Source organism: Schistocerca cancellata, chromosome 3, assembly GCF_023864275.1.
Source record: "Schistocerca cancellata isolate TAMUIC-IGC-003103 chromosome 3, iqSchCanc2.1, whole genome shotgun sequence".
In the NCBI taxonomy this organism is placed as follows: domain Eukaryota; kingdom Metazoa; phylum Arthropoda; class Insecta; order Orthoptera; family Acrididae; genus Schistocerca; species Schistocerca cancellata.
The window spans coordinates 518380242-518395450 of NC_064628.1; the positions used below are offsets into that span (position 1 = coordinate 518380242).

Below are 15209 nucleotides of genomic sequence, written 5' to 3' on the forward strand. Positions count from 1 at the left end.
AACAACATGCCAAAGTTAAAACTCTTTTCTCAATGTGATTTTTCTTGCTACTTTGCCTCTGTTGTTAGCCAATATTGAAAATGAAACTCATTGTTCTGGGGAGGGTGGGGGGCTTAAAATTTGTTGTTCGAATGAGACTGGCTTCAAATTAATAGAAAACAGTATTTGAAAAAGAAGTATCGAATATACCCTGTTTTCATCTTTTCGTAAAAATCAACATCTTTTTGACTAATTTGTAGATTATTGGAAAATAGTAGGGGAATAAAAATTTGTATTCCGTATCGTTGTGCAGTCAATCTATTGCACTCTAAATTTCATTTTCATCTTGCGTTCACACTACTAGATATGCTAACCCGAAGTTTACATTGTTTCTGGGCCTGATTTTCGTGCCAAACTTTCATTCCAGTTGTACAGCTTGGTATGTTGTACAGAGCATAGTTTTTTAGCAAAATCAGAACGAAAATAACACATTTGTGATGTTCTTATTAAATCTTCAATTTTGGCGTAATTCGTTCAGTACTGAAAAGTGCTATCGAAATGAAACTTTATATTGAAGAACCTTGTGTTGTTAGGTTACTACACGCCAAGTTTCATCTTTCTCATAGCACTAGTTCAGGAGATGCAAGAAGCCAAACTTTGAAATTTTTTCGGGCACCTATTTTTTTGGCCGATTTACCTACAATTTTCTGGCTCATTATGGCTCGTAAAATTATTTTCGTTATTATTCTTAAGAGAACGCGTAAAGTTGTACAAGATGGACAAATTTTATTTCTTTACAAAAACTGTTGCCCAAGATACTACAGTTCAAAAGTCACCAAAAGTTCATGATGGCTCTGTGCAAGTCATATTCAGCCGAGAAATATTCAGCACCGCGGGCTGTTCCAGCTCTGAGGGACAGGCATGCAGCGCAGGTAGATGGATTATGCTGCAGGCCGCGGCACCTCAGCGCACCAAGCAGGTGGCGCGCCTCCAGCAGTCAAAGGGTTAAAAAAGTGAAGTGTGCAAATGTGTCATTACAGTGGTCATGTGTGTGATTATTTCAGTAAACAGTGTTGTGCACCTTAACCATACCGTAATTGTATTCATTGGTGAATGGCAACATCACATGTAGTTTGAGGAGTCTTTTTCAGTGTAGAGTTTCATGTGTTTGGTAAACAAGGCAGTATTAACTGTGCAACAAAGGTGACCTCCCTCTCTCTCTCTCTCTCTCTCTCTCTCTCTCTCTCTCTCTCTCTCTCTCTCTTTAAAAACAAAAAAAAGAAAAGAAAGAAAGAAAAAGTATCCTCCTGTTTCATCTACAGATTCAGCAGATATCTTTTGCTTTCTTTCTTTGTACCTTTTGCTTTCTTTCTTTTTATATTTTATTTTGTTGAAATATCATATATGCCAAGATCACTTGTAAATCTTTCTATTAATTACCAGTTTCAACAGATTATAATAAAAGGTAGTAAGGAAGACCAGCATGTCAAACATAAAGTACCACAAATGTAAAACATACATCATTTTGAGCTGATATGCTAGTGCACTTGTTCACTTAAGAGCACAGTGGCCCTCAGCAATTGACACAATGCCAAACTTATATAACATTTTTGTATTTTGTTTCTCCATTTTTCTAATTAGCTTTTAAAGAAAAAGCACTTGTTTCTGGAAGTAAGATATTGGCTTTTTCGTATGTTATTTTTCGTCCTTGTATTCTACAATACTCGTACTTTGCTTGATATAAAGTATACTCATCTATTTAAAAGATAATCCAGAATGTGAATGTGATTTGAGGTTCACATAATAGGAAATGAATGAAGACTGTGATGTTTTTGTGCATGCCATGTAAGAGAAATGCACGTTCTTAGTCTTAAGCTGGCTAGCTTAGTCATTAAGGTGTTAGATGCCCATCTGCCTCCACTCCTCATTTATGTTGTTGCAGTTAGCTATGTTGGCCTACTTATTTTCATGTTCAGCTGATCACATTGGCAATATCCTACATCTCAGTTAATATATGGCTACATACTAATCATTTATGTGGATATTTTTAGAATATATTTACACAATCTTAATCTGTCTTCAGATATGTTTTGTTTGTGTGAACATGGCTTATGCTATATTGTTATCTTTTTAGAGATATCTTCTGGTATTTTTCTTAGCTTGCTTTGTAGTAACACCCAAATATTTTTACAGATGCTGGTATTTTGATGCAATAGTCATGTCTGCTTCTAACTTACAGAGAGATGGTGAAAAAATATCACTTACAATGCAGAGTTTTACAGGTGGCACACTTCTGGCTGCAGCTCTGGCTCTTGAGCGTGGTCTTGCTTGTAGCACAGCGGGAGGTACTCATCATGCTTTTCCTGACAGAGGCACTGGCTTCTGCCTGATAAATGATTTGGCTGTCACTGCAAAATGGTTTCTGGATCAGCAGAGGATAGCCAGAGTGCTAATAGTAGACCTCGATGTACATCAGGTTGGTTAACTACAGCATGCAGATACAGAATGATTATTTTTTATGTGGGTAGTATTCAGGGAGAGAGTTGAGGCCTGTTTACTCACCAGTGTCTGTCAGTAGTTCAGAATCATAGTGCATTGGAAAGTGGAGCATCATGTTTTTGCTGCCGAGTAGTATTTGCATGGATAAACAGTACATCATTGTTCCTTTTGAAGTGCTTTGGATTATTTATAACAAACTTCATGTGAGAATAAATATACTGTGAAGCAGTAGTAAAGTGCCTAACTCATTAAACATAATGTAATAGGATGGATAAAAAATCCACTTACCAAGTAGTGGCAGGAGAAAACGTGTATAAAGGTTAAATAAATGTGCAAGCTTTTGGTGCCAGTGGCTCCTTCTGACAGAAGGGTTTAGGGGAAGGAAGAGGGATGAGGGAAAAAGACTAGCGAGGTTTAGGAAATGGAAAGAGTTCAGGAAAGTCATCCAGGTCCAAATCAGGGGAGACTTACTAGCAGGAATGAGAAAGAAAGACTGATTCTTTATCTTTCCTTCTCATCTCGACCGGTAAGTCTCCACTGACCCAGGGTTCTGAGCGACTTTTCCTAACTCTCCCCATTTCCTAAACCTCACCAGTCCTTTTCTTTCTTTCCCTCCCCTTCAACCATTCCGTCAGAAGAAAGAGCCACTGGCTGTGGAAGTTTGCACATTCACTTAACCTTTATATACATTTTCTTCTGTTATCACTTGGTGAATAGATTTTTTATCCATCCAGTTACATTATCTTTAAGGAGTTAAGCATTTTTCGACTGCTGCTTGATAGTATATTTATTCCCACATGAAGTTTGTTATAAATAATCCACTGTAGATCAAAAGGAACAATGATGTACATAATAAGCACAATATCAGAAGGAAAAATGACATGGAGGTTCTCTTTCACACAGAAGGAAGTACACAACGCTGCAGCAAAAGTTTTTGATAACCTACACAGTGGTATAGAATGTCTGACAGACAGCAAAGTAAAATTAAAAAACAAACTGAAAAAAGTTTTCCTTGACAACTCCTTGTATTCCGTGGAAGAATTTCTGTCATTCTAACGTGTAAAAGGTAGTGGATAGGAATTAAAAACTCATATCTGTATATCTAATGCTAATAATAATAATAATAATAATAATAATAATAATAATAATAATAACAATAATAATAAACTTGTACATGATCAGCATGTAGGAATATTTACAAAATAATTTGTTCTATGAATGTAAAATGATCATTCCACATCGTTGTGATTTACCTTGCAATTAGATCCATGGAATGTGACTAACCGACCTGGAAGTTGCTCTCCTTCCTGAAGGTTATACAGAACATGATGAATGATAAATTTAGATTCAATGATTTCATTGTTATGGTTACATATCATTTTCATGTGCATAAAAAATTGAATTATCAACAAGCGGATAATCCAAGATACAGTAATAATAATGTGAATTAGACTAGATTGCTATTCGTCACGTGGAACAGGTGTTGAGTGGTAGACAGGCACATTTAAAAGAAAACTATTGGATATTATTAGGCTGTTCAGCAAAGTCCCTTTGTGAAATGTAGGAACACATTCATACATGTAGAGCTGAAACACATCCACATGGCCTCTGTCACTCCAGGCATCGAGTGTCTTATCACCCGTGCATGGTGGAGCTGTTCTTGTTTTTTTGCAAGGACTTATGATACCAGAAGTAGATATCAAAGGGTACACAATTTTTGAAACTGTGTGAAATTCATAGGCATCCAATAATGGAAAGTCTAGGATGGAATAACAACAGTATTTTCAAAAGGACAGATTGCTACTTGCCATATAGAGGACACATCGAGTCACGAACAGACACAATGAAAAGACTACTATACATTTTAGCTTTTGGCCAAACTGCCTTCTTCTGAAGTAGAAAACACACACACACACACACACACACACACACACACACACACACACACACACACACACACACTACTACTACTACTACTACTACTACTACTGTCTCTGGCTGCTGCGACCGGAGGCCAGATTGAGTTGTAACTGCACATGATGGGAGCAGCAATCCATTGGGGGTGGGGGTGGAGGTGGTGGTGGTGGTGGTGGTGGTGGTGGTGGGGGGGGGGGGGTGTAAGTAGAAGGCATGGGGCAGAGAGGAAGACATGTAGTGAGTGGGTTGGGGTGGGGGAAGGTGTGCCGCCAATGGGACCAAGCAGGGAGGTGTTGGGGACTGGGTAAGGATACTAAGTACAGTTGGGAAGTTTGATTTGGGGGTGCGGGGAGGGAGGGAAGGGAGAGGAAAAGCAGAGAAGTGAGAAGGGAAAGAGGACTAGTGGATTCATTGGTGGAATGAAAGACTGTGTTGTGCTGGAGTCAGAGCAGGTAAGGGGATAGGTAGGTGGAGGACAGGGACTAATGAAAGTTGAAGTCAGGGGAGTTATGGAAGTATGTGATATATTACAGGGAGAGTCCCACATGTGCAATTCAGAACTCCTGGTATTGACAGGAAGGATCCACATGGCGCAGGCTGTGAGGCAGTCGTTGAAGTGATGCACTTTTCGTGAGGCAGCGTGTTCAGCAATTGGGTGGTCAAGCTGTCTCTTAGCCACATTTTGTTGATGGCCCTTCATGCAGACGGACAACTTGCTTGTCATCATGCCCACATAGAAAATGACACAGTCGTTGCAGCTTAGTTTGTACAGCACATAGCTTTCACACGTAGTGTTGCCTTTGATGAGATAGCAGATGCCTGAGACCAAACTGGATTAGATGTTGATGGATGTGTTGGACAGGTCTTGTATCAAGGTCTATTGTAGGGATATGTGACAAGGGGTTGGAGGCAGGAGTGGAGTAGGGATGGACAAGGGTATTGTGTAGGTTTGGTGGGTGGCAGAATACCACTGTGGAAGAAATGGGAGGGATAGTAGGAATGACAGTCTTCATTTCAGGGCATGATGACAGATAACTGAAACCCTGTTGGAGAAAGTGATTCAGTAGTTACAGTTCTTGGTGGCACTGAGAGGGGAGTGCTCCTTTGTGGCCGGAAGGTGGGAGGTGGTAAGTGACTGGAAAAACAAGGCACGTAATCTGGACTGAGGGTGAGGACACCCTATCCACATTGCTCCAAAACCTTAACATCTTCTCCCCATTCACTTCACCTGGTACTCCTCATCCCAATAAACCACCTTCCTCATTGTTGGCAGCAACTTCATGGATGGCTACATCAGCACCTCCATCCATATTAAACCTACCAACCAACAGCTATACCCCCACTTCAACAGCCACCTCTTGTGCAATAAATAATTGAAAGTGTTCCCATACTTTATATACACCCTGTATTTTCCCATCACCACCTACTCCAGTCTGGTCACAGGCATCTCTTATCCCATCAAAAGCAGGGCTACCTGTAAAAGCAAAGTGATATACAAATTAAGCTGCAACCACTATGCTCTTTTCTATGTCGGCATGATGTCACACAAGCTGTGACTCATGAATGGCCACTGACAAACAGTGGCTAAGGAACAGCTGGAACGCCCAATTGCTGAGCACGTTGCCCAAGAGAACATTATTCATTTTAATGGCTGCCTCACAGCCTGTGCCATCTGGATCCTTCCTACCAACACTAGGTTACTGAACTGTGCAGGTGGGACTCTCAGTGCAGTATCTTACATTCTTGTAACCACCTTGCCCTCAGCTTTAACTAGACACTGTCCTCCATGTACTTACCCCTTCCATGCTCCCACTCCAGTACAACACACCCTTCCATTCCACCAATGCATCTATTAGGACTTTTCACCTTCTTTGCTTCTCTCCTGTTCCACTCACCATCCCCCACCCCCCACCCAGCAAACCTCCCGACTGCACCTAGCAGCCCTACCCTATCGCCATCACAACCCAGCATGCTCCCACACACAGCACTACATTTTCCCCCACCCTATCCTGCTATTCACCACCGTCCTTGCCCAGAGCCTTCTCCATACCCTCAGCCCTGATTGCTGCTCTCATCAGGAGCAGATACAAGTGTGTGTGCCGGCAAGGTTGGCCGAGCTGTTCTAGGTGCTACAGTCTGGAACAGTGCGACCGCTACGGTCGCAGGTTCGAATCGTGCCTCGGGCGTGGATGTGTGTGATGTCCTTAGGTTGGTTAGGTTTAAGTAGTTCTAAGTTCTAGGGGACTGATGACCTCAGAAGTTAAGTCCCATAGTGCTCAGAGCCATCTGTGTGTGTTTTCTACTTCAGACAGAGACCTTTTGATGAAAAGATAAAATGTACAGCAATTTTTTTTATTGTTCCTGTTTGTGACTTCATCTCTCTTCGATAGGGTAAGTAGCAATCTATTCCATTGATAATATTGTTGTTATTTCATTCTGAATTTTCCGTCGTTCCATTTTGCCTAACAGCTTTTCTTCCATCCCATAACCCAGAGCTGTTTTCCTTTGTTATTATTCTCTTTGCAGTGTCGGGCATTACTTTCTCTTCTTTCATACTTGTGGATTGTAATAAATATGAATTTAGGATGAACACCCAACAACCACAATGCTTCAAAGAAAAAATAAGTTTCACATAGACTTCTTATGTTCTGGTGCAGTGGTGTATGGAAAGACAACAGTGGGCATCATCAGAAACTGGAAATCCACAGATATTCAGAGTAAAGGAAAAGGCATTAAAGAGTACCTTATTATTCCATTGTTATACACTCTGTGATCAGAAGTATTTGCACAACTCCAAAAACATATGTTTTTCATATTAAGTGCATTGTGCTGCCAGGTGCTCCATATCAGTGACCTCAGCAGTCAGTAGACATCGTGAGAGAGCAGAATGGGGTGCTCCGTGGAACTCACGGACTTTGAATGTGATTGGGTGTCACTTGTGTCATACGCCTGTACACGAGATTTCCATGCTCATAAATATCCCTAGGTCCGCTGTTTATGATGTGAGAGTAAAGTGGAAATGTGAAGGGACACGTACAGCACAAAGGCGTACAGGTCGACCTCGTCTGTTGACTGATGGAGACCGCCAACAGTTGAAGAGGGTCGTAATGTGTAATAGGCAGACGTCTATCCAGACCATCACACAGGAATTCCAAACTGCATCAGGATCCACTGCAAGTACTATGACAGCTGACTTCATGGTCGAGCGGCTGCTCATAAGCCACACATCATGCAGGTAAATGCCAAATGATGCCTTGCTTGGTGTGAGGAGAGTAAACATTGGACAGTGGAAAAAAGTTGTTTGGAGTAACGAATCATGGTACACAAAGTGGCGATCCATTGGCAGGGTGTGGGTATGGCGAATGCCCGGTGAAAGTCATCTGCCAGTGTGCCAATGGTAAAATTCGGAGGCGGTGATGTTATGGTATGGTCATGTTTTTTTCAAGGAGGGGCACTATCGCAGCACAAGCCTACATTGATGTTTTAAGCACCTTCTTGCTTCCCACTGTTGAAAAGCAATTCAGGGATGGCAATTGCATCTTTAAACATGATTGAGCATCTGTTCATAATGCATGGCCTCTGGCGGAGTGGTTACATGACAATAACATCCGTGTAATGAACTGGCCTGCACAGAGCCCTGACCTGAATCCTATAGAACATTTTTGGAATGCTGACTTCATGCCAGGCTTCACCAACCGGCATTGATACCTCTCTTCATTGCAGCACTCCATGAAGAATGGGCTGCCATTCCATAAAAAACTTTCCAGCACGTGATTGAACATATGCCTGCAAGAGTGGAAGCTCTCATCAAGGCTAAGAGTGGGTCAACACCATATTAAATTCCAGTATTACCGATGGATGGTGCCATGAACTTGTAAGTCATTTTCAGCCAGGTGTCTGGATACTTTTGATCACATAGTGTATAATTTGTCAGAATATATTGATGCAGGGATTTAAATTCCAGCTAATCACTAGTGTTCATGTTTTACACGTTATTAACTTTTCCTGTGTCTAGGTAGCTAATAGTTTCCATGAAATCACACAATTAACATAAATGCTCAGGATGAATTAATATATAAAAATGGCAGCTAAGCAGTGTTAAGAGGAAGAGCAGTGGCTATTTTAAAAGTAACAGATTTTCTCCTAATAAATACAGGGTGATTCAAAAAGAATACCACAACTTTAAAAATGTGTATTTAATGAAAGAAACATAATATAACCTTCTGTTATACATCATTACAAAGAGTATTTAAAAAGGTTTTTTTTTTCACTCAAAAACAAGTTCAGAGATGTTCAATATGGCCCCCTCCAGACACTCGAGCAATATCAACCCGATACTCCAACTCGTTCCACACTCTCTGTAGCATATCAGGCTTAACAGTTTGGATAGCTGCTGTTATTTCTCGTTTCAAAACATCAATGATGGCTGTGAGAGGTGGCCGAAACACCATATCCTTAACATACCCCCATAAGAAAAAATCGCAGGGGGTAAGATCAGGGCTTCTTGGAGGCCAGTGATGAAGTGCTCTGTCACGGGCTGCCTGGCGACCGATCCATCGCCTCGGGTAGTTGACGTTCAGGTAGTTACGGACAGATAAGTGACAATGTGGTGGCGCTCCATCCTGCTGAAATATGAATTGTTGTGCTTCTTGTTCGAGCTGCGGGAACAGCCAATTCTCTAACATCTCCAGATACTGTAGTCCAGTTACAGTAGCACCTTCGAAGAAAAAGGGACCAAAAACTTTATTGGCTGAAATGGCACAGAAAACGTTCACCTTAGGCGAGTCACGTTCATACTGAGTTGTTTCCCGTGGATTCTCAGTGCCCCATATACAGACATTGTGACGGTTGACTTTCCAGTTAGTGTGGAAAGTTGCTTCATCACTAAACACAATCTTTGAAACGAAAGATTCATCTGTTTCCATTTGAGCAAGGATAAAATCACAGAAATCGATTCTTTTAATCTTATCAGCTGCAGACAGTGCTTGAACCAATTTCAGACGATAAGGTTTCATAACTAACCTTTTTCGTAGGACTCTCCATACAGTTGATTGTGGAATTTGCAGCTCTCTGCTAGCTCTGCGAGTCGATTTTCCTGGGCTGCGAACAAATGCTTGCTGGATGCGTGCTACATTTTCATCACTCGTTCTCGGCCGTCCAGAACTTTTCCCTTTGCACAAACACCCATTCTCTGTAAACTGTTTATACCAACGTTTAATACACCACCTATCAGGAGGTTTAACACCATACTTCGTTCGAAATGCACGCTGAACAACTGTCGTCGATTCACTTCTGCTGACGCTGACGCCTAGTCAACAGCGCCTCAAGCGAACAAATGTACAACTAAATGAAACTTTATAGCTCCCTTAAATCGCCGACAGATAGTGCTTAGCTCTGCCTTTTGTCGTTGTAGAGTTTTAAATTCCTAAAGTTGTGGTATTCTTTTTGAATCACCCTGTATATTCTTTGCAGAAGTTGCTTGCAGTAGCTGCCTCTGTCTGTCTTTAAAATGCCATTCATGAAGAAATATGAGCAAGTGCATTCTGGCTCTCTAAACAGATGCCCAACAAAAATAACATCTCATACATAATGTAATCTCGTGATACTAAATTGCAATCTCAAAACTGTATTTATTAATTGTTGTACAATGTATATTTTTAAATTTTGTAAATCAGTAAAGTAACTGTGGAAAGGAAAAAGTATGTCTTCTTTTTGTGTCACTTGGTTTGTGACTGTTTATAAAACTGAACTGTACTCTAATATTTCATTATAGAATAATTGTGAAGCAATGCTGACTATCAGGGAATATTGATTATGTGTAGCAGGAATAAATTTTTAATTGCCTATTTTCATTTTTAGTGCAACACTGTTCCCTTACGTAAAGCAGATACTATAACTGTTTTCATGAAATGGATGAAAATTAGGTTGACTGGTTGCCTCCAAGTTCTGATCAGAACCTAACTGAATAATTTATTAAATTAATGGACTGTGAAATGATTTGGGTGGCAAAAACACAAATTCTTGGTATAGGCTTCTCATAAAATCATAGGTAATTGTCTTTTAATAGTTTTTATTCAAATAACTATCACTTGCTTCAGTTAGCAACGAAGTTTTATTACATGACTGATTACATGCATGTACCTCGAGTGGCTACTAGACTCCAACCCACTGTGCTAATTTTTCATCGATTTCAATTTTCTACATTGTTGCTTTTCACTTCCTTGGAAATCCCTAGTTGTAATATGTTTTCTGGTCCTCCTCAGTAGTTCATGCAGTGGTGATAGTTCCATGCTGCACATGCTGTGATGTAGGGATATCTTCTGATGAAGTCCAACTGTCCCTTGCCACTGGAGTACCTGAAACAAATAATAAAATACAAAACAAATACTTGAACTAACCAAGAAAAACTTTTATGTAGAAATGGCATCTTCCTGTCATTTAATTCTCATAGAAATGATAATAAAATTAGTTGTGGCATGCTTGTTCATTTATAAACTATGAAGGTATAGAGAATTTAGTACCTGTAATGCCTATGGGAAAAAAATCCTGAAGTTGAGTTAAATTCCATCTGCTAGACAAGAGTCTTGGCCATGTTGCAAAGAAATGTGAGAAAAGATTTACAGATATCTACAGCGACAGAATAAAAAATGCTTCTGAGAGGGTAGAGGCTGTATAGCATTGAAGGACAGTGTGTAAACTATGCATCTGTGCATGAATTTAACAGTGGAGAAATGTATACTGGCACAAAATATTTCAACAGCTCATCAGTAAATACAGAAGATGTTAATTCGTCAGTCCGGGAGGATTAAACAGTAGTGTTCATAACTAGATGTATGTTCCTGGAACTTGACTGTGAAAGTGCCCTTGTCCTGTGATAAATTCTAATGTTAGTCGAGTTAGTACAATTTGAGTTTCAAAATGATTCTTATTGCTGTAGCATAACATTAGCCTCCATATATGTGCAACAGAATTTATCAGCAAGAAACTATGTTCGTCTTGTTGTATACATATTTGTGGCTTTCCAGTAATGAATAATATTTTTCCATATCGGCATTGTATTTTATTGTAATACTGAAACGCATAAAGTTTATCTACAACTTTGTTGATATTGCACAAAACTGTTATTAATGGGAACCTACTGCTACATCTGTTTTCAAATATGTACTGTGAATGCCACTGCACAGTGCTTGGTGGAGGATGCTTTATACCACCATTGGCCACACACTGTCCTATCCCATATATGAATAGAGTAAAGTGAAAAATGATTGACCTTGTCTCTTCTCTACATGCCTTCTAATCTCTCATACCATGTCCCCTTTACGATATATACATTGGCATACCACCTTGAATACGGATTCTGGAATTGTCCCTGCAAGGTTTCATGAGAATTGTGTTGTGTTCCTTGCAGCAGTGCACATTTGAATTCATAAAGTAATGGGGCACAATGCTGAAGGCACTGCACTCACATTCAAGAGTAGCAACATGTAAATCCCCACATGGCCCTTCATGTTGACATTGTCTGTTATCTTCATAAATCAATTAAGGCAAATACTGGGACAGTTCATTTGAAAATGACACAGACAGTATATGTTTGTTGATCACCTTTAATACCTTCTCCTATTAATATACAGACCTGTTATAATCCTGCCAATGAATATCCAAACTCCACTGACATTTTCCTTCAAACTAGTGCATAGTAGACATCTGACAACTGGGAATCTACTTTAGAATAGGCCACTCTAGTGTGTGGTGTGTTGGTTCCTTAAAAGATTCCACACTTTTCCCAGAACTATCAAAGCAAATGTATGTCTTCCATTTGACCTTCCTGCTGCCAAATTTGTATGCCTTCTTTCAATTTCATGTCTTCAGTAGTGTAACCTCTTTGTATTAAACCAGTGGGTCATGCATCCAAGTTTGTTATTAAAACTTTAATATGATACTATCAATTTTTCCCTTATTGATGTATTTTGAATTTAAACAATGGAAAATCCATGATGGATTAATGACAAAATAATGAAAAGGAAAGATTGCTACTCACCATATAGAGGAGACCTTGAATCAAAGAGAGGCACAAAAAAGACTACTAAACATGTGGCTTTTTGGCCAAAGGGCATTCTTCTAATGAGAGTCTGCCTCATTGACAGTGGTTTTGTGTGTGTGTGTGTGTGTGTGTGTGTGTGTGTGTGTGTGTGCTTGTGCTTGCAGGAGTGTGTGTGCTTTCTGTGTTAGAAGAAGACCTTTCGACCCAAAGCTCACATGTTTAAGCAGTCTTTTTGTAGTGCCTGTCTCCGACTCAACATCTCCTCTATGTGGTGAGTAGCAATCTATCCTTTTCATCATATTGTTTCTTGAATTTGTTAATGTTCACTACAGAATATGGAAATACTCTCCAAGTTCATCTGTTATTCCTTACAATGTGACATGTTCTTGACATCAATAGCATTGTCATGGAACCATTTGAAAACACTAATCATATCATATACTTTTTTGAGTAAAATGGGAATGTTTGTTTCATTCACACACACACACACACACACACACACACACACACACACACACACACACACACTGCGTTCCACAAATCCCATCTTGAAGGAGGGCCTTCAGGTATGTGAAACAAATCAAGTTAGTAACAGGCAAATCACTCACTTCTGGCAACTTCCAAAAAGGCTACTAACAAAAGGTTATGAGTAGTGCTAATACACTCACAGTGATGATCATGGGAATGAAGTCTGCATTGCTTGTAATATGATGCTGTCTTGATCACACTATTTTGTTTCTGTGAGTTGTTATTGAAGCATATAGGTGTAATTTACAATAACAGCTTGAACCCACTAGTGTACAATTTTGATTCAATACTCAATAATTGCCAATACCACCTTCCTCTGTACTTTCACTTCTCACAGGGCCTGTCCAGTGCTGAAAATTTTATCTTCTAGCTCCTGTCTGGCTGTAAATACTTGACATCTTTTCTCATCAGCTTAATCAGCTTTACTATTACTGGTAACACTTGTCACCCTCAAGGGTCACAGATGAAAACACAACAGTGGAGCGACAATGTGCATTGTAAAAGCTCTTTTTTTGCAACTATTCATGGGTCTCTCATAGTTAGCTTCCAAGCAGTAGATTGTTCTTTAACCTCTGGCAGTGATAGCACATTCAAGAAAATCTTTGCATTTACTAGCTACAAGGCCAGAGCACAACATGTTTCGCGAGTTTTACACGTTTCAGAAATTGGTGGAGGAAATGTCATGCTAGAATAGTAAAGCTATTTATTTGTCTTGACTGAGCAAAGTTATGATCACTCTCCTTCACTATTGGCCACTCAATAATAATTTCATTCTCTGCAGTACTGTCATACCCACACCATTGTAAACTTAACCAACAGTCAGTTCTTGCCTATTCGGCCTTCTACACATCATTATGTTACACATTACTAACTCTTTACACCTTCCCCTTAGATTTACTGCACTAAATGATCATGAAGTTTCAGGAGGTTACATTTATTGCACTTTTAGAGATCAAATAACATCATGGATTTGCAGCTGGTACTGTTGCTCTAGTCAGTTCTTAGGTGTTGTCCATCACCTGTCACAAAGGTGATATGCAAGTAACTACATGCATGCATGTAATGTTGCCAGCAGCAAAACAGAGTGTAATGAGTTGCAACTACAATTAATCAGGCTCTTATTGCACATCCGCAAAGTAAAAGTAATGTTTGTTAATTTACTTATTGAGAGTACAATGAGCCTGAAGCTTTGTTAATTGTGTTTTGGATGCTTAGTATTTCAAATGTACATTTCTGTGCCAATTTTTGAAACAGTCAATCATTTGGTGTATTTGACAGTTAATTATTAGCATTTTCATTGTTAGAATAAGTGTGGGTCGATATCAAAAATTAGATGGAAAGAGGAAAGATTAGCCATGTCCATTGGCAATATTACACAGAGAAGACTTGTTTGAATAAATTAAGTTTTTTTTAAATTTTATGTTTAATATATTCACACTGTTTAATTATGTGAGGCAGACATTCATTATTCTGCTAATTGTTTCAGGGAGATGGCACAGCTTTTATCTTTAGGAATTCAAAGGATGTGTTTACATTTTCAATGCATTGCAAGAAGAATTTTCCATTTCGGAAGCAGAAGAGTGATCTAGACATCGAACTTGATACAGGCACCAGTGATGCTGAATTTATGATGCAGCTTTGTGTAAAGTATCATATTGTACCAAATATCTCATTCACCCTACCGAATTGCCTCTGAATTACCAGTGTATATTGAAATAGTAATTGCTTGAAAAATATGGTGAAATTTTTTTATAAAACATTGTAATTCCAGTTGATCATTTTTTTCTCCACGTTGATGAAAGGTAGATCTTAATATTCCAGTTCAGTTAATGCGTACAGAACATCAAAATAATTTATGTACATGTAACAGATTGCTCCCTAAGAAACAATGTGAAATGTTGTTGAATACATCCTGTGGAACACTATGTATGTGATAATATGCTTCTCCTCAGGAGAGATGGCAATGAGCAGCAGTAAAAGAATTTATTAGTGACAAGAGAACCACAAACTCAAACAGCAGATCATACAATAAAAATCTAATAAGCCATCATAGAACACTGAGCACATCACTGGCCATATCACAAAACCAAACCACATCAGTTGTAACTGTCATCTTCAAGCTCCTCTGTAGCTCTTTCACAAAACTGTGAGTCCTGCAGGACAAATAGAGTCATCCTTGCTGACTGCACAGTGACTGGTCTCCATGATCATCCTCTAGGATTATGGGCTCTACCAATAATCAAAC

The 15209-nt window shown here is 39.4% G+C and overlaps 1 protein-coding gene across 4 annotated transcripts in view; it reads left to right on the top strand.

Annotated features, from left to right (window-relative positions):
• The window catches only part of LOC126175323 (uncharacterized protein SYNPCC7002_A1628-like), a 58539-nt gene that overhangs the window by 16403 nt on the left and 26927 nt on the right, over positions 1-15209 (top strand). For all 4 annotated transcript variants that reach the window (XM_049922036.1, XM_049922038.1, XM_049922039.1 and 1 more), the window contains exons 4-5: positions 2262-2455; positions 14451-14606. In XM_049922036.1, the coding sequence (XP_049777993.1) occupies positions 2262-2455; positions 14451-14606 (350 nt within the window). The remainder of the gene's footprint in view (positions 1-2261; positions 2456-14450; positions 14607-15209) is intronic.